The sequence below is a fragment of the Citrus clementina genome, unplaced genomic scaffold (assembly GCF_000493195.1).
Source record: "Citrus clementina cultivar Clemenules unplaced genomic scaffold, Citrus_clementina_v1.0 scaffold_6, whole genome shotgun sequence".
Lineage (NCBI taxonomy): Eukaryota > Viridiplantae > Streptophyta > Magnoliopsida > Sapindales > Rutaceae > Citrus > Citrus x clementina.
Window position 1 is genome coordinate 19,479,300 of NW_006262139.1, and position 18,480 is coordinate 19,497,779.

General features: G+C 32.1%; 3 protein-coding genes across 4 annotated transcripts; 1 reads left to right on the forward strand and 2 right to left on the reverse strand.

The window, feature by feature from the left end:
- Positions 1-5,394: 5,394 nt before the first annotated feature.
- Positions 5,395-8,069, reverse strand: LOC18038491 (amino acid transporter ANT1). The gene is made up of 3 exons (XM_006429923.2): positions 7,665-8,069; positions 6,623-7,276; positions 5,395-5,952 (listed from the first exon to the last, which is right to left on the reverse strand). Exons 1-3 carry the CDS (start codon positions 7,908-7,910, stop codon positions 5,542-5,544), a joined length of 1,311 nt encoding a protein of 436 aa, XP_006429986.2. The 5' UTR covers positions 7,911-8,069; the 3' UTR covers positions 5,395-5,541.
- A 627-nt stretch (positions 8,070-8,696) lies between these two features.
- Positions 8,697-11,264, reverse strand: LOC18038492. Its single transcript, XM_006429924.2, has 2 exons — positions 10,956-11,264; positions 8,697-9,983 (listed from the first exon to the last, which is right to left on the reverse strand). Exon 2 carries the CDS (start codon positions 9,970-9,972, stop codon positions 9,220-9,222), a length of 753 nt encoding a protein of 250 aa, XP_006429987.1. The 5' UTR covers positions 9,973-9,983; positions 10,956-11,264; the 3' UTR covers positions 8,697-9,219.
- Positions 11,265-13,170: 1,906 nt separating this feature from the next.
- LOC18038645 (probable E3 ubiquitin-protein ligase BAH1-like) lies at positions 13,171-16,853 on the forward strand. Of its 2 annotated transcripts, none has more exons than XM_024182184.1 (7): positions 13,171-13,257; positions 13,896-14,148; positions 14,436-14,680; positions 14,776-15,024; positions 15,118-15,255; positions 16,469-16,527; positions 16,597-16,853. In XM_024182184.1, the coding sequence occupies exons 2-7, from the start codon at positions 13,929-13,931 to the stop codon at positions 16,700-16,702; spliced, it is 1,017 nt and encodes a 338-aa protein (XP_024037952.1). In that variant the 5' UTR covers positions 13,171-13,257; positions 13,896-13,928; the 3' UTR covers positions 16,703-16,853. The 2 variants fall into 2 exon arrangements, with proteins under 2 accessions (XP_024037952.1, XP_024037951.1); XM_024182183.1 differs by having other exon boundaries at positions 13,177-13,257; positions 13,928-14,148.
- The last annotated feature ends 1,627 nt before the right edge of the window (positions 16,854-18,480 follow it).

The following is an 18,480-nucleotide window of genomic DNA, read 5'->3' on the forward strand; positions in this document are numbered from 1 at the left end:
ATCAAACATGTAATAGGCCTGGAGTGTCTGTAAATTGATGCTATGGGGGTGAGTACCTGAAGTTGATTTTGATTATTTTTACTTGAATGAGCTTTTTCTTTTCCCAACAAAAACCAAAAACTCCGATCAAGAAAGAAAATGCGTAATAGAGTTATGCAAGCACATCAATAAACCAAAAATGATATGTAGTATTATATCTTAACATTATTACGAATTTCTTAAACATCCATATGAATAATGTCAGATAAATCAGACTAAATTACTGTGATTTTCTATTTTGTTAAGAAAGCTTTCACATTTTTATTACTTGAATGGTTATTATCGAATGATTGAAATATTTTTAATGCTTTTATTTTATAGTTGTAATTTTTTGTTTTTACCTTTGTGATTTAAGAAAATCTAACTTTCAGTTATTAATGTTTGATGTTAGTTTAGACCGGTTACAAATTTTTAATTGAATTCAATTTTAAACAACAATTCAATAATAATTGAAATTTAATATTATATAAATAATTTGGTTATTTATAATTTTAAATAGAAGGTATGAACCTTTAACGAGATCAAAAATCTTGTTTCAAATCATAATCTTATTGTATTTAGACGTGCTTCTAAAATATGTAATCAAATTATTTATCACCTAATTAAATTAGACTTGTCCTCTCTGAACTCAACAGGAGATCTTTCACTTGCTGTGAGCCGTAAAGTGATGCCTTGGTTTTAAATAAAGTTCTAATTCTAAAGAAAAAATAAAATAGAACTTGCGGACCTAATTGATATAACTTGCTAAACTTATGCCTTTATTTGTAAAAATGTAAGAATCGTGGCCTAAAAGTATTTTTATCAGGATTGCGCCCGCCTTTTTTGTCTTTTTGTTTTTTGTATTTTTCCTTTGAGGATATAATTGAATGTCCTTTTTACAGGAAGTACGATATGCTGTGTAATTATTTATATTGGAGCAGAATCCCGACTGAGATATGAAAATTTTTTAAATTATGCGATATTTACAAATTCTATATACATTGATGTGATAAGTTTGTACGAATCAATGCCACATGTCTTATATAATTTTTTTTAAAAAATACAAATACAAATATAAACAATAGAATAAGGGATCCTAGAATAAGTGACATTGCGACAACAACTTAGTACGATATGGAATATTTTATAAAATAAACATTAAAGAGAAAGTTTTATATAATTTTTTAAAAATAAAGTTAACAAATCCATTAAAAAATGGTGGCATTTTGTAATTGATGCAATGTGATGTGGAATCATAGAGAGCGTGGTGGGGGAAAAAGTAACGGATGATTTAGTTTGTATTTTGGGTTCCAAAGTGTCACCATAACATATGATAGATTTCTTCTCTCTCTTTAATTAAAAATTAATCAGGAAAAATGACTGTTAGGTCCCTCACCTTTAAGAAAAAAGACATAAAAATTCCTAACATCTTAAAAAAGATATATAATTTTTTTGTGTTAATAATTGCGATTGTTTTAAAAGAAAAAAGGGCAATATTATACATTTAAAAACAAAATACAAGGAAAAAGATTGTTAATCCCCAACCTTTAATGAAAAGATATAAAACTCCATAATATTTAAAAGAAAAAGACATATACCAAAATACAAAGAAAAAGATTGTTAACCCCCAACCTTTAATAAAAGGATATAAAACTTCACAATATTTAAAAGAAAAAGACATATAACTCCTTTTCATAATTAAATTTCATTTATTTTAATTAAGAAAAAGTAATATTATCACCACCATCATCATCTTGACCGTCATTATTATTATTAACCAATGTCATTATCATTATTATAATAATATTATTATTATTAAATATTATTATTATTATTGTTGTTGTTGTTGCTGCTGCTGCTGCTATTACTACCCTTTTATCAATTTAAATAAAGAAAATTTATTAATGGAAAAGTGATTATATGTCTTTTTTTAGAAATATTGGGAGTTTTATATCTTCTTTTTTTTTTTTAACGTTGAGGGATTAATAGTCACTTTCGTGTATTTTATTATAAATGTACAGTATTACCCTTTTCTCTATTAAAATAAACTGACTTATCAATTAAAAAAAAAAAAAAAAAAAGAGGCTTGTGTGTCTTTTTCGAAATATTGAGATTTTTATGTTCTTTTCCTAAATATCAGAGTCTAGCAGTCCTTTTCCCATTAATTCAAACCATGCTTATCCAAAGGCCAAAACTTTAATTCTTTTTTTTTTTTTCCGATGATAATCTGTTAAAAATACTAACAAAGGCAAAGGTTGTTAAAAGAGCCGATGAGTATTTTATAACGAGGCGGTGAACCCATTTATTGTCGGTGTGCCAATTATACATTATCTCCTTTTTTTTTTTTTTTTTCAATCGTTGATAAGCTTTATATGAAACAAAATTTATGTGTACTCGTAATAATAAAAGAATAAAAAATTTTACGATAATTTCATTCTTATGATTGGAGTAGACAAATTAAAGAAACCACATTATTGTTCATAAGGTACGCACTAAGGTACCACATTATTGAGTCATCTTTATAACTATATCAAAGAGAAGCAATTATTCTCATCTTAAGCAGCCATGGTGCCCACATGAATATCTTTTGTTCCATTGTCATCGTATCTTTATTGACAAAAAACATTATAAAACAAAACACTAAGAATACCCTTCAACTTGCGGTCGCAAATGAACACGAAATTAATAAAGTAACTGTCTCTTTGTCATGGCTTTGCTAAGGAAAATGACATTAAAATTTATCATTTGATCTTTCATTTATTTTGTTTTTAGTTATCTGTTTGTTTGTGACACAAGAATGAGAATCAATGTTTGCTTCTTGTTTCTCTTTTTCTTTATCTTTCTCTTTCACTTTCACTTTTTGATTTTGTAATCTTTTCCTCAATATCTCTTTATCATGTTTGTTTTTGTTTAATTTAGTGGAGAGGGCATTATAATTTACAGACACCAGCTAAGAATTCAATCATATAGAGAAGAATATCTGCTTTTTAAGAAATAAATTTGTTGGGAAGACAGCTATGTGACAAACAAATTTTAAAGGTCCAATTATTTTGCTCGATATTAAAAATTCCACTCTGAACTTTACATGTATTATTTATTTGTATGTGACATTTTATTTCAAGTTTATCTTTTATGTGTCATTTATTTTCTTTATTGCACGAATAGATATTTTTGACGTCAGGATATTTGAATAGATATTTTTGTATGTTCCTAGACTTCAAGCTTTTATATATATATATATATATATATAGTTATAAACTGATAACAATATTACGAATTATATTCATTTAAAAATATATTGTAACGTTAGAGAATCTTCATCTGTTTTATAAAGTAAAATCTCATTAAATTAATATTTGATAAATTGATAATCTCGATTAAATAGTAATTTTTGTAGGTCTCCGCTTAGGGCAGTGGTGGATTTAAAAAAATAATTTATCGGGGGCTAAATTAAATAACAACAAAATGTAAAAATTGAAACTTGAATATATAAATTTTTTTTATAACACATTTACAATTGTTCTCTACGCGATTTCATATTCTTAAAACGTTGTGCAATAGACTCATTATCAACACTATTAAATACATCTCTATAAACAATCAAATTATTATTCATCCATTCATCTCTTATCCGATTTTGAAGTTCATTCTTCACAAAATTCATTGTTGAAAATGTTCTCTCTATTGTGGTTGTAAAAACTAAAAGAACGAGACTATTTGATCATTTGACAGAGATTATTTAAAAATTTATTAATTTTTCTTTTAAATAAAAAAGGATAATTTTTTTTTTAGTGGGGGCTTGAGCCCCCACTAGTCCTACACTACATCTGCCTCTGGCTTTAGGGCTATTGTGGTAAATTAAAATTTTTTGACAAATTTATTAGATAATAAATTTTTAAAATAAATCTTTTTTTTCCCACGAGACCAATGAATATACAAATTAATAATGAACTAATTTGACACAAAATATATATGATATGTCTATAATTTTATTTGTCGTACTTGCTATGTGATGTATTTTATTAGTCATTATTGCTTTGTTTACCCCTTTTGAATAAGATGTCGTTGTTTTATTATTTATGTGTTGTTATGATAAATTAGAGAGATCAGCTTAATATATTGTCCTCGAAAATATCTTCTCTAATAAGTTACTATGTAACGTGATCCGGTCATGCAATTTAGACAAAATGATTATTAAGTGACTGATTCACTCAATCAAGATCAAAATTCTATCATACAACTTGACAGGATTGCTATAATCTCTAATTATACTACTCTTATTCTTTATGAAGATTCATATTATGAACGTTATTTTCCTTTATAAATTAATAGAAATTTATTGATATATTAATATTTACTAAATTATTAGACTTTTCATAATCTCAAGGTTATTAATTTAACGAGGTTCTATTGTATTTTTTTTTTTTTTTTTTTTAATGATAGGGCCGTATATCATGCATATTTCCCTATTTTAGGGAAGATGAAAGATGTAGATGATTTCATGTGTATGCTTGTGAAAATGGATGCAGTTGCATCATGCTTTATTGATGATTTTATTTATATTGAATTTTATTATTGAAATTACTTGATGATTTATTTTATGGTGCTTCGTTATTAAGTATGAAATTTTTTCTTTATAAATACCTACAATAATAATAAATGGGCTTTTTGTCAGTGAGCCCAATTAAATTAGCAGTCAATCCAACATACACTCAACCCAAACATATCAAATGCAATAGCCCCTTTTTTTGATAAGATGTTACATCAATGTTTCTATTGTTTTTGCTGAGAAATAATCACACACCAATTGATTAAAGTCATAAATCATATACATAGCCTGAATTTGATATTTTTAAGCTCTGGTGACTAGTGTATCCTGCACATTGGTTAATGTCGAATGCTCAAATTTATTGATTTTTGTTGATCTTTTAAGCATTTAGTCATGTACAGGGCACGGTACCTAAAAAAATCCATATTTTTATTTTTTAACAATACTGTGGAAATATTTATAAATATAAATATCCGAATATATTAGTGGTGTTAATTTTCTTGTAAATATTTATAAGTTGATTTGCTAAACCTAATCATTTTTTCAAGTTATGAACATCACGAGTCACATATCAGCGGAACCCCACCCAGATATATTATTTTTGACCAACAATAATCCCCAGAACGTGCAAATCTACCTGGGAGACAAAATAAAGTCCATAAAGTCGAACATAGCCAAAACATATTAATGACCAATTAACTCAAATTAAGTTCGTAAATATCAGGGAGCTAAAGCACACTGATTTTGATCATTGACCCCCCCAAAAAAAAAAAATATTTGCTCACACGGAAAATTACATTTTAAAAGAAATTTTCTTGGAACTGCGATTCAATGGAAATTATTTACAGTCAAACAAGTTTACAGTCACTGTAAAATGTTTGAAGCCCTTGCATCTATTACAAAATCAGAATACACAATTCTAAGAAAACAAATTTGCCGGTACGTTTCGTTCGTTGTGAACATACCAGATTTGTTCAAACTCCTACTATGGAGTTATAAGTACCATTCACGGCGAAAAGCAATCCACACAGCAATATGCAAACATCAAGAGATCTTTGCCAGAAATTCAAAGATGAGCCTAGCAATATTAAGTGGTATAAAGCTGGCAAAACAAAAGAGATTAGAGCACATAAGGTGCTGCCCACAAGCGATGTGAATGCACCAAATCCTGGTATGAACGATGCTATTGCTGCTAGTGCAACCACCAAAATTGCTCGACTTATGTATATCATGAACTTTCCTAATCTAGTGGTCGAATTGTTGTCATAAGAAATGCACGGGTGCGTTTGAAAGAACGAGCTCTTCTTCAAACTCCCCTCTATAATCTCGTGAACCGGGTGTACCATGATCGGAAATGTAAATATGAGTGCCACACACAACCCCATCTGCCAGTATATTATCATTAAGGTTAGTCCAGCAACAACATATGAGAAAGTAGGATTAATCTTTAAGGGTGGATTATGAAATATTACTGTAAAAACTCAGGCACCTCAATTCTCAACCCTCCAAAATGATTAGTTAAAGAAATAAGAGACTTAAATTTATTTCTTTTTTCTCCAAACTAAAAGACAAAATCATGAAGCACATAAATTCAAAGGGAAAAGTGATCTAAGATTCAATAGTACTTGTAGAGATGATAATCATTTAACAGGCAAAAAGAATACAGGTGGGCATGACATTTTAATATTGTATTTCTCATGGCTTTAGATGCATGAAACTCATCTAATTCCGGAAGTCATCATACTCTTTTAATCCCACTCCACAGTAGGAACAATGAAGAATCTGATTTTGGTGTTTGGGCACAAGTACTGTAGACCTTGGATTATATTAATGTGTTCCCTAAGACTTTTTGATATCAAAAGCTTTACAAGAATACAAATTTTAACTATGTCAATACATCAAAAAGCAATCGTTTTTATTTCATTTAGAAAACCTTCGTTATCAAAAATATCCATTAACAAATTTAGGCTTCCTTCTTTAAATTTTTGAACAAAACCTAAGTCGGATAAGAACAGAGCAAGTGCAATATGTAACATGAGAAACATAGGAAATTACCTGAACTGCAATGGAAGACCAATCTTTAGGCAGATTCAGAGTAACAATATCCTTAGTGTCATCACCATACGCCATGAAACCGAAAAAACCAAACGTAACATACACAAGAGTTATCCCAGTAAAAGCCTGAGCAAGCAACTTGGAAAACCTTCCTCTTTCTCTCATTGATGACTCTAATGCAAAAGTCATACCAAATCCTTCAAAACAAAATACTGCCATTCCTCCAGCAAATGGCAGACCTCTGATGTTAGAACTCACTGCTTTCCTGTCACTAAAAGAAAATTCACCCCCTAAAATCTTTTGTACATCTTCTTTAACAACAAGTGTCATGGCTAAAACATTGCAAATATCAGCAAAAATGCTGAAAGGCGCTAAAGCTGAGAGAGAATTAATCCAAGATAACAGAATTTGAACTGGCACTACTAAGAATATGAAAGAACGATACGTGAGGCTGGTGTAGGATTTGAATATTGAAAAGAGGTTTTGGCCAATGAACACTAAATATGCAACTGAACCTCCACATTGGGAAGTGAAAATGAGAAATTCTGTGAGAAAGCGGCCAGCTTTTCCCATACATTTGTAACCTAAATCTCCATATGTCTTTGTTTCTGTTGAGGATGTGTCTTCAGATACTAACTTATCTCTGCATTGAATCTGCCAGAACAAGAACTTATAAATTGGCTTTTCAATTGAAAAACAGAGAAAAAAACAGAGGAAATACTTTCAAATCATATTTCCTAGTCCGCCTGTAGTAGCGGCCATAATTTATTTGAAAACTAAGATAACAAAAGTGTATAGTAAATTCTGCATGACATCTTTTCGATTTGTGAAAACGACAACAAATTACCCAATATCCCTAAACTCTTAAACAATTTAGAGTACTTCAGTCGGTTAGTGACCAATACCAAGTCACAAAAAGCACAAAACAAAAGAAAAATGCATCTGGCTTTATGAATTTAAACATCTAAGAACGAGAAAAAAGACAAACAGAAACGTTCACAAGAAAAAAGATAAAGATATGTAACAAGAGACTTATACTGACAAGAAGGAGCATGCAGTAGTAGGTGGAGAGACCAGCGATCATGACGCCAAGACATCCAGCAAGCCAACCGGCAACACGGAAAGCAAAAGGCAGTCCCAAAACGCCAGTCCCAACTATTGATACAATTATATTCCCCAGCGTTTGAGCCGCTGAAGCTGTTCCCGTTACTCTTCCTGATGATTTTGGCAGCAAAGGGTTTTCAATTTCATTGCTCATGTGATTCTCACCACCTTCTTCTCGTCTCATCTTTTTTTTTGGTCGGGGGGGAGAATTCGCTGGTGTTGCTGAAATGCAAGCTGGTTTTGGTTTTATTTTATTTTATCTTTTTTTTTGGCTAAATTTTGTCCCATCCTTTTTTCGGAGAGGGTTTTGCTGGTGCTGCTGAAATGCAAGCTGGTTTTGGTTTTATTTTATTTTTATTTTATCATTTTCAGCTAAATTTTGATTGTGGGCTGGGCTTTGTTTGATGTGGGAGTTGTCGGCTTGTGGCGGCACATGGAAACGACAGAAGTTCGCGCTGGTCTGTGACCGATGCCAGTGCCACGTCGATGTGAGTGTGAGTGGAGTTGAAAAGGGGTAGAGCTTACATCAATCAACTGAACAGGAATGTCTACGTATCATATCCGGATTGGCGTATCACATCGTCGTAATCATCATTATGAATTCTGTCGTCACTTTGCGGGTAGCAGACACAGTGTTGTTCTGGTAAAGCAAAAACAAGAGATGAAATCACCTTTGGGAAAACGTCTTAGGTTAAAAACAAAGAAGGGGGCTTCGTTTGTGGTACAATCTGATAGAGGTGCATGTGACACGTCTCTAATGGCCGATGGATTTGTAAAATGTCACGATAATGAGACGTAATGGGGCTGTTCTCGCACTGTATCTTTTCCTGTGTTATTTACCATTTAGAGAAATACTTATGGACATTCCAGTATACCATATAATAAGATCATGCATGCCAGATTCTGGTTTCAGATTTTGCATTTGATTTGTTTCGTTCGACAAATTCTGCAAGTTCTGTAAGCCCTGATAAAAAATTAAACTTGTTCATCAAATTTCACATATCTACTCAAAATACTGAAAGAAGAAAAAGGAAAAACAGAGAAGCAGCAGCCTATGAAAGGATCTAAGGATATAAAACTGCATAAACAAGCACGCCAAAAATAGCAATTACAGCTACCATTGCCATCCAGCTTATACAATGTCCATTGACGAAATGAACACTAAAGTTATAACCTCTTATAAAATTAACTGCAACATGAGAATTGACACTCGACTTCAAAACCCTAACTCAAGCTTGAAACATCTAAAATCCAATCCAAAACTATGAACCTGAACTGTATAATAATGAACTCCAACCCAATCCAGAACCTGATTTGCTGTCGTGATTTGCAGCCATTTTTTTATATTTACAGAAGGCAAGTGATTGTATAATACAGTGTGCAAATACCTATATAAGTCGGCAGCAAGGTGGCTTCTTTTTTTTTTTCACCCCAAGGGAGATAAAGTTTCTCCCGCATAGTTATTTGCCAAATGCCTTAATTCCTAGGAATATTTACAAGGCCTCAAAACAATACGGTTGGCAAACACATTCAATAGCATGCATCAGCTTTCTCCGTGGGCCCACTGCATCCACACCCATATCCTTAAGCTTCTGCATGGTTAGATTCACCAACTGAAGTTTATTCACACACTTTCCCTGGAAAAGCTGAATGAACTGTCCCAGTCCAAGTGATGCTAGCCATCGGCTCAAACCACCCGCTTTTCGAAGTTTCCTCTCAAGATTTATAGCCCTTAGCCTTTGATTTAGCAACATGCTCCTATCAAGTGAACCACTGATGCAGTGAAAAGATCTTGGCCGCCTGATGATTTTTGATGTGTCTAATACCTCAACTATGTTATGTGGTTTTGTAACATGAACTCGACCTAGATTTTCTGGTTCCGTCCTAGAATCTATAATTGGTGGCCTGGCTATGGTTGCAATGTACTGACGTGGAGTTCTCTTAGCAATCTGGAAACCTCTGCTAGGAGCCAATGATGTAGACTTCTCTTGTTCATCAACTAAAATCTTCTTGGAATGTGCCTCATTTGAATGCTGTGACTGTGTGTTAAGTGTTTCTGTAGGCATAGCTTGCAGTTGACTGGGTCCCAAATTTGGCATAGTGGACATATTAGCCAAAGGCAAAGGAGGAACCAGAATGGTGACCTTCTGTTTTTTAACTATAACCCAACTTTCATCTTCGTTCCACTCAGCATTGGAGTTGTTTTCAGGCACAGCCTTCGACGGTCTTTGCTTTGGCTTGACCATTAGTTATAGACCTGCTTGTTATACATTAGGCAATAGGCTCCAAACATTAAATACTGCAATAGAAATGCCTCTAGAATCACAAATAAAATACAACCTAAAACAAAGACGTTGCTCTTCAACTAAACAGCAATTTCATATGCATACATGTCATGTCAACACAGAGATACCCTGTATCAATGAATCCTACTAAGTGGTTGAAGAACACCAACTAAGAATACATGTTACTAGCTATATCACTGGTCACTATAAAAGATTCAAACCAGCAAACTATTCCAATCCCACTAGAACAATTTCCCACTAGACTACAGGCCCAAAGAACCAAAAAAACAAAAATCACAGGATTAGACATTTTAGAATGTTGAAGACTAGTGTTCAGATGAATTACATGCTAATTCGGCACAACCTCCAAACTAATTAAAGAATTCACTTTCGTTATCATTCTCAAAGGATTCAAAACCACCTTTTAAGCATTGTTTATGGTACTTATGTAAATCACAAAAACATGAAAATCAATTACAGATAGGTTGGACATTAGCTCGAGTGGCAGAATAGATACAGTAGACTCCACACCTATGAGATATGTACGTCTAGAAGAATTTAAGTAGGTGCATTGTGCATTTTGAAGATAAATAAGACATAAAATTAAATGGTAATTATTGTTTTGGTGTGCAGTTGAAGTGGAGAATTAACTAGACAGTTCTATGTCTATCAAATTCATTAGATCAAGAAACCAATATCACCAAGGTTATTATCAACTAAATATTACGAATTACATTCAGTGGTACCTGTAACCTATCAAATGACGAAGCGTGCGTAAAGAAAATATTAAATTTGAGCTACTTCAACAAATTACTTGAGCAGTAATACGCATCAAAAAGATCGAAAAGTTGTTACTCGTGCAAGAAAAGGAGAATAATTTATAATGGGGAAAATGAAATTTGTTCAAAATTCAACAAAAATTAAATCTGAAGAATGAAAATTACCGATTTACGTGCTGACGCAGAGATACATGAGCTGACAAATTGGTTTAAATCGCCACCGTTTTGAAGAAACCTAGAAAAATTTTCTGAGTTGGAATCTGAAGAAGACCCGGCAATAAAAATCGGATCGGGTAAGAACCGATCATAAAGGAGAATCGGGCTTGGGTTTTTTTATTGAAGAGGAGATAAGATATGTGCTCTAATTTATCCGATAATATTTTCTTAAAATTTGAATAAATTAGTAGTTTAGAAACCGGATCAATTCAGTCTGTCTTATCTCTTATTATCTTCGACCATTAATATTGATATATATTCTTTTAGTAGATGTGCAATCTCCCCAATTCTTAGTTGATATAATCTTAGTTGATATAATATTGATATAATCTTCATCTTAGTTGTATATTGCTATTTTAATGTACATGCGATTAAAGACTACGAATGATGAAGCACAAGAGGTTAGCTTAGCATTGAATATAAACAATAACATCACACAACACTCCACCAAAAAAAAAAAAAAAAATCAAGTGGATTATCATTCAAAAATAATTTTACTATTTTATGATTGTAATGTATAAAATAATCATATTGTCCGATAAAAAGAAGTAGATACTAGGTACAATTTCTAAATGAGTGGACTTATTTGAATTCACAAAAAAAAATTTCTATGTCCATTAATTTATAATAAATTTTATTTCTTAAATAACCTATTAAAATATACCTTTGAGGACTTTTTTTTTTTTTTGAAATTGCACAAAAATTCTACATAAACTATAGCTTTCTAATCCTTCTTATAATTTGGTAAAAAAAAAAATCAATTTAGAATAAAAATTTTCATTCTACCATTTAGAACTTTACTGAAAATATATGGAGATTCTTTTACAAATTGGCATATTAATACGGATTGGACTTTAATTAACCCAAAGTTCGCTACTGGGCTGAAAGAAGATAGAAAGAGAGGGATTAATTGTGGAATGTAATTATTATATTTTTTAAAATTGATTTCACTTGAATCGCATTATTTCAAGGAATAATTGGTCAAACCCCGTTCCAATATCTCTAAGTCAATAAATTAATCTCCAAATACTTGCTTTAATTGGTCAAACCATTATTAATGACTTTTGCCTTAGTGGGAGACTTCTTGCACTTACAATATTGAGAATAAGAGTTCGAGTCTCCATAAAAGCATTATGAGGGTTAATTTCAATCTTTCTTCAATTATTAAATAATTGAGTAGAGATAATCTCTCTCTCACAAAATGTGAATGAAATGGACACCTCTTGAATATTAGAGAGGATTTAAAGAATCTGAATAGCTCTTCAAAGGAGTACATGCCAAGAGGAGATATCAATTATATAATATGTTTGTAAATATTAATTGTAATATATATTATAAAACCTTCAAATATTAAATAGAATTTACAGAATTTAGGCAACGTTTCAGAGGAGTACATGGCAATAGAATGTCTCAGTTGTATAATTTATTTGTAAATATTAATTGTAATATTTATTGTAATATCAGTGACAATCATGTATAACAGTATTAAAAAAGAATGGTCAAACCGTTTAGCGTTGTATAAGAAAAAGGAAAGGAAAGAAGTAGAGAAAACGAAGGGAAGAAGAAGACTAATTGTTGACTTGCTGGTAATTGTAAAAAATGTACGATTATTTTTAGATTTTATGAGGATTTATAAGGCAAGACATTATTTTTTAAATTTATATTACGAATTTATAAAAAAAAATGGGTGTGGAAAGAAATATTATGTGTTACCATTTTCTGACCTCATCAAAAGCTTTACAAAAAAGTATATATCATATATTTGTACTTATTTAAAGTCAATAAATAAGAAATATATATGTATAGTTCTTTTAAAAAAAATCAATAAATAAAAGGTAATGAAAACACAAATTACAACCACACACGTAAAATGATAAATAATAAAAAATATATTATAACTTTGATCATGTGACTATAAAGGCGTACTCTATCTTATAGTGGTTCCAACATAACCGGACCCTAAATAAAATTATTAGAAAACATGCTTTCCAAATAAGAAGAGAAAATGAGAAATAGGAAGTCACCAAAATTAACGAAAAACAAGCAAGATCACTACACGTGCCATGCATGCCGCTGCAGCCGCATGCCACACAATCGTGTGCGTGTATATTTCAGCCCAGACATGCGATGACTTAGCCGCTTGCGTTTCAAACATATAATCAACCAAAAACAAACAACAAACAAAATCTCCTTTTTATTTCACAGGAATTTCCCAGATCCTCCTTACTCCACACTTTGTCTCTCTCTACTGGTAATTGCTTTTTCTTTATATTTAGCAAAATATTTCATGTTATTAATTTGTTGGGAGATTCACTATTACAAACACCTACGTGTTGTCCACGTTTTAAATTTTGTGTTAGAATTACTATTACGTTTAGATTATTAACTTGTATCAGTTTCTTCTTCGAACCTCGCCCACACAGATGACAGAAGGGTGTTTCAATTTATATTTAATGCAATAATTCAAATGTAATAGAAGTTAGGATTTCAACTTTGGTTCAAGTTTGTGACCTAACGTGCGTGTATATCTGCTACTTCTTATGGGAATTCAAGGAAATTTCGATCAGTTTATAGAGTATAGGTGTCCAACAAAATATATGGATCCACTTGGAGGCCAATGTAGTTTGTTTACTACTTTACTTTGGTTCAAAATAGCAGATATAATTTGTGTCATAGTGGTGCATAGGAGCATGTTAAGAGATTTCACATTTTATATCAAGGGCTTGAGTTTCCGTCTGTTGGCGTCTATAACATTACATGTATGTACATTGGCAGAGTCGGCTAGTTAATGGGGAATGTTTGTTAGTTTAAAATTTGGGTCTGAGAAAGGTTTTTGGGTTTATTAGTAAGCCAATGTGTTTATTTTTTCGATTTTGGATGAAATGACAGTTTTGATTGGTGTCTGATGAATATTATGAAAGGATGAAGTTTGGAGAGACATTTACAGAGTATTTGCATGGAGATCAGGAGAGGTTTTTGGATAAATGCTCTCATGTTGAGTATAAGAGACTAAAGAAAGTCTTAAAGAGCTGCAGGACTTGTAAAGGACTACACGATTCTGCTTGCAAAACGGAGCAACAATGGGATGAGGGAAAAGACATCTCAGAGTCTCAATTATGTCAGTGCCAGTCTTCATGCCAATGTCAGTTCTTACTTTCGTTACATTTTCATTCTTGGTAAATTATATATAATTAATTGGTTAGGTGATGCAACTTATTCTAAAAAAATTTGTTTCCTTGTAATGTGAAAAATACAATGTCTAGGAATTGTGAAATCAGTTTAAGAATGAAATTTGGGAGCTTAATAATATTGATTTAAAGCTTGAACTTTAAATTTTCTCGATTTTGCACATCAATTGCTAAACTCTTATCGGTAATGTAAACATTATATTTTCAAGTATTAATCATGAATCCTTTGTTGATTTTCTAGTGTGTGATCATATGTTCTTCTCTGAGCTGATGAAGGAAGCATCAGATATAGCTGGGTGCTTTAGTTCTCGGGCTAGACATCTCCTCCATCTTCATGTTGCTAGTGGAATGCAAAGATATGTGCTGCGCATACGTCAATGTTTCAAGAATGATCAGACAGCCATGATAGAAGAAGGAAGGGTGTTGATTGAGTACATAATAATGAATGCAATTGCTATCCGTAAAATCCTCAAGAAATATGATAAAGTAATGCAACTTTGGTCCACTTTTGCTGTCTGTTGTTGCTGATTCAGTTCACAGTATTTTTGTAACGCCGGTGACAGTTATTTTACTTTGCATAGGTGCATAAATCTGTAAATGGGAAGAATTTTAAATCCAAAATGAGGGCTGAACACATAGAGCTTTTGCAATCACCCTGGCTAATAGAACTGGGAGCTTTTTATTTGAATTTCAATGGATTAAATTGTGGAGCATCCAGTGAGTTTTCAGGTCATTTCTCCTTTGATTTCAATGCTTCACGACCTGTGATGACACTGGCACTTCCAAGTTCTATAAAGCTAGAATATGATTTGACTTGTGCAGTATGCTTGGTAAGATCTCATTCCAATAAATTCCTAGATGAAGAAAAGATGAGATTTATTATTTAGTTTTTCATTTGTTTGTTTCTTGTTATGAACTGACAGGATCTTGTTTTTAATCCGTATGCTTTGAGCTGTGGTCATCTCTTTTGCAAGTTATGTGCTTGCTCAGCTGCCTCAGTCATGGTGTTTGAAGGCCTTAAATCTGCCAGTCCGGATTCAAAGTGTCCAATCTGCAGAGAGGTTTGTGTTTGGCATTAGAACAATATATGGAATTCAAATTTTTTATGTGGAAGTAACACCGGTAAAGATTTCACCAGGCAGGTGCAAAAAAATAGGTGTATAGTTAAATGTCCTCTTCTTGTGAAAACTTGTCACATTTATTCACAGATTATTCTTATATCGTCTATAGGAGCTGGCTGGCAATTAGGATGCAAGGAGACGTGGTAACTATTTTGACCAAAAATTCTAAAAGATACATTCAACTTCATGATCCTCCTATTAATCACAGTTCACTTCAAAAAGGCTTATTTTCGGTTAGAATAATATGAACACTTTGCTTAATATTACTTTGCAGTCAATTTCGTCACTCATATCATATGTTCAACTTTTGACTTCCACCGTTGACATTGATCAATTGTTTGGCAGAATTGTCTCGATAAAATGTAGAACTTGAGTGGTTATTGAATTAGCTCTCCATCCTGTCTTTGGTTGCTCAAGGCTATGCAGTAGCAAATGACCATAGTCTGATGCTAGAGGACATTTTAAAACAGGGGCGTAACTGCAGGCATTCGCTGGCAAACTGCCTTTGCAGCAGTTTAGTCATTGCTATAGTAATTTGTATTCTGAATCTGTTTCCGAATTCCCTATAAAACCACCTTTCTTTTCCCCTTTGCAAGCAACTGCCTTCAATTTGTAGAGTCCTTGAGCAACTGCCTTCAATTTTTAGACTCCTTCTCTGGTAATAACTTGTTTTGCCTACTTTCATTCACATGTAATATGCTATTTCTTGATTCTATCAGACAGTTGAAGTAATGAAGTAGCTACCAGGTTGTTTTATTCCTTAGGTTCGATGTGAAAAGAATGACAATTCGTTAAGTTTGATGCTCAAAATAGATCTTCGCTGCTGCAGTTCTTTGTCTTGCTAGGCAAGGTTTCAGAAGTAATTGTTCCTTAGTTGTGCCTGTTTCCTTCAAACTAATAGCACCAAAACCCCTCTGCACGGTGTGGCAATGGGCATGATAAAATCCCTTCGTTTTTAGAAGTTTTCCCTTTACATTAGAAGGCACATTTAGAGCATTCTCTTGAAACTCCTGCTGTTTAATCAAACTTGATCATTCTGCCTGTGATCACAACAATTTTTATCTTTTATGTTGTGCTCTTTTGAGCATAACGTAGCAAAGATTGGATTATTTGCCATTTAACTAGGCTTCTGTTATTGTTCTCTATTATGCAGGCAGGAGTATATGCGAAAGCAGTCCACATGCTTGAACTAGACTTATTGGTAAAAAGAAGGTAAAGAAACTGAAAACTCACTTCATTCATTAGAGACAAATCAGACTTTTCTTAGTAAATATTTTCCAGGTTCAAAGAATATTGGAAGGAAAGATTAATTGCCGAACGAGCAGAGATGGTGAAGCAATCTAAGGAATACTGGGATTTACAAACCATATCTGCAGTTGGGTATTGATTTTTCAGGCTCCCTTGTTTGAGAAGAAGAGAAATAAATCATTCAGTTCACTTCAATCTCTGGTACCGGATAGTATGATTTCGTTAGTTTGGTTGGCACCAGTAACATCTGCGGTTCTGCATCCATTGTTGATTAATTTTTGGGTTATATGTTGGACATTTTTAGTTCAAATCATAAGATTACTGAATGAAATCATGCTAAATTGCTCTCACAATCCAATGTTTAGTTTGTATTCATTGCACTCTTGATCAAATAAAACCCAAATTTATTATGGTTAATTTCATGATTGATATTTAATAACATAATACAAGGGCTTGGCTACCTGACTGCTTTCGTAAGGTACAACTGGGCCGAAAGGGTAATCGGAGGTGGGCCCTAGGAGGCCTATAACCCCTTTTCTATATGGGCTGTACTTTATAGAAGGCGTAAGGTAGAAAGAGTTACGAGATTTGTGGGCCCTACAGGAGACAAGACATTGACACAAATCCTCATTTTTCAACCCCTTTGTTTTTTTTTCAATAAATAAATGTTTGTCCTATTAAAAGTGGAAAAGGTCGGGTTGGCTTTCTCCTTTTTTTCTTCGCAAAAAGTCATTATAAAACAAAAACATTTGGTTCTGTAAATTTTCAAATTACAATCGCAAAACAGCCTATCAAATATATTTCTTTATTGTCTATTCTTTAAAAGATAAACAATAATAATATGTGCATAAAGAATAGCATAAAAACAAAAAAAAAATTAATTCTTGTGATAATTTTTTTTTGTCTTTTATATTATTTTTTTGTTATTTTCGTACAAAAACACAAAACAACGAAAGTAATCCTAAACACTCTGTTACTCTAAGCTAACCCTTTATTTTTTTGATTTTATGAGGTTTTGTTGGGCTTTAATTATAATTTTTTACTGGGCTCATGTATTTATTTCTACCTAATATTAAAAAACAAAGGAAGAAAATGTCCGTTGGCGGGTCAAAATTTGGCATTACACGTGCAGTGGGTTTGGTAGTTTACCCTATTATCTGATTAATAATTACATAAATTCCAAAAAGAAAAATTAAAACTAAAAGGAGATAACATCCTGCCCTCTAATTTTGTCATTTTCGCATAAAAGGGCATAGGTTTTCTGTTTGTATCAAATAGGTCCGTAACCCCTTCTCAAATAATGTATTTTGACAACAATAGAGTTTAAACTCTCTAAATGAGAGACTGAATGACTTAAGAGAATAGGAGTAGACCCTCTCGAATAACAATAATATATGATTTTTTATATTTTAAAATTACAACTCATATTATAATATATACTTTTTTAAATAGAGATTAGTGTCTAAGATGAGTATTTTGTGCAGCACATGTGTGCGACACTTAAACAACTTTCATCCAAAGTTACTAAGTATTAAGATTCCCATTCTCATTATTTAAGCTAGAATACATGTAAAAGAGCAATTAAGTCAAAAGAAAAGAGAGCTTATAATATTTACAAGAGAATATGTGTGTACAAGTATGTTGCAATACAATGATTGAGTACTTGGAGAATTGCTTATATGGAACGCTAAATAAGTACGTGGCAATACAATGCTTGAGCACTTGGAGAATTGCTTATATGAAATGCTAAGTGACTAGTCTATTAATAAGGAGGCTTGTCACATTCTACTAAGTTCTAAAATATTTCTATTTAGAGAATTTTCATAGTTTAAAAAACTCTTACATAAAATAGATAGAATATTTATTTATAATTTCTTAGAGAATTCTCGTTCTACCACAATACCACTATTTTAGAGA

Excerpts from the sequence above, each read along its gene's own strand:
- LOC18038645 (XM_024182184.1), top strand. The coding sequence starts at position 13,929 with ATGAAGTTTGGAGAGACATTTACAGAGTATTTGCATGGAGATCAGGAG. Across the intron at positions 14,681-14,775 it reads TCCTCAAGAAATATGATAAA|GTGCATAAATCTGTAAATGG; the intron begins GTAATGCAACTT and ends TACTTTGCATAG. Across the intron at positions 16,528-16,596 it reads GACTTATTGGTAAAAAGAAG|GTTCAAAGAATATTGGAAGG; the intron begins GTAAAGAAACTG and ends AATATTTTCCAG.
- LOC18038491 (XM_006429923.2), bottom strand. The coding sequence starts at position 7,910 with ATGAGACGAGAAGAAGGTGGTGAGAATCACATGAGCAATGAAATTGAA. Across the intron at positions 7,277-7,664 it reads ACTACTGCATGCTCCTTCTT|ATTCAATGCAGAGATAAGTT; the intron begins GTCAGTATAAGT and ends TTGTTCTGGCAG. Across the intron at positions 5,953-6,622 it reads GGTCTTCCATTGCAGTTCAG|ATGGGGTTGTGTGTGGCACT; the intron begins GTAATTTCCTAT and ends ATATACTGGCAG.
- LOC18038492 (XM_006429924.2), bottom strand. The coding sequence starts at position 9,972 with ATGGTCAAGCCAAAGCAAAGACCGTCGAAGGCTGTGCCTGAAAACAAC.